Genomic DNA, 643 nt, shown 5'->3' with positions numbered 1-643 from the left:
TTGGTAGCCACTCTCCTGTCCCTGCTGCTGTGGGCACAGGGACGTGGGCACCAGCTGGGGCCTGGGCTGAGCAGGTCCCATGTCCCCCTGAGCGCTCCATTCCACACAGACCGTCTACGACCAGTATTTCATCACGCTGTACAACATTGTCTACACATCGCTGCCCGTGCTCGCCATGGGCGTCTTCGACCAGGGGCGGCGGGGGGCGGTGAGGGGGGTCCCTGGGTGCGCGAGGAGCTGGCCCGGCTCCCCTGCATGGCCCACCCTGTGGGAGGAAGGGCTGCCCTTGTCCCTCCGGGGTGGTGGTGGAGACTGGTCCAGCCCTGGTGAACCGGCTGAGCCTGCCGGGGGCTGGAGGGAGGTGCCCAGCGTGCCCCGTGCCCCCAGGACGTGCCGGAGCAGCGGAGCATGGAGTACCCCAAGCTCTACGAGCCCGGGCAGCTGAACCTGCTCTTCAACAAGCGGGAGTTCTTCATCTGCATCGCCCAGGGTATCTACACTTCCGTCCTCATGTTCTTCATCCCCTACGGCGTTTTCGCTGACGCCACCCGCGACGACGGCGCCCAGCTAGCCGACTACCAGTCCTTCGCCGTCACCGTCGCCACCTCCCTCGTGATTGTCGTCAGCGTGCAGGGAGGGACGC

General features: G+C 66.4%; 1 protein-coding gene across 1 annotated transcript in view; it reads left to right on the top strand.

Moving 5' to 3' along the window:
* ATP8B2 (ATPase phospholipid transporting 8B2) overlaps positions 1-643 on the top strand; it is a gene marked incomplete at its 5' end in the record, with an annotated part of 7840 nt that overhangs the window by 6856 nt on the left and 341 nt on the right. The window contains 2 exons of the mRNA XM_035893962.1: positions 110-193; positions 388-627. Of these exons, the coding sequence (XP_035749855.1) occupies positions 110-193; positions 388-627 (324 nt within the window). The remainder of the gene's footprint in view (positions 1-109; positions 194-387; positions 628-643) is intronic.

Source organism: Egretta garzetta, unplaced genomic scaffold (assembly GCF_000687185.1).
Source record: "Egretta garzetta isolate BGI_Z169 unplaced genomic scaffold, ASM68718v1 scaffold1185, whole genome shotgun sequence".
Classification (NCBI taxonomy): Eukaryota; Metazoa; Chordata; class Aves; order Pelecaniformes; family Ardeidae; genus Egretta; species Egretta garzetta.
This window is presented reverse-complemented; position numbering and strand designations above follow the sequence as displayed.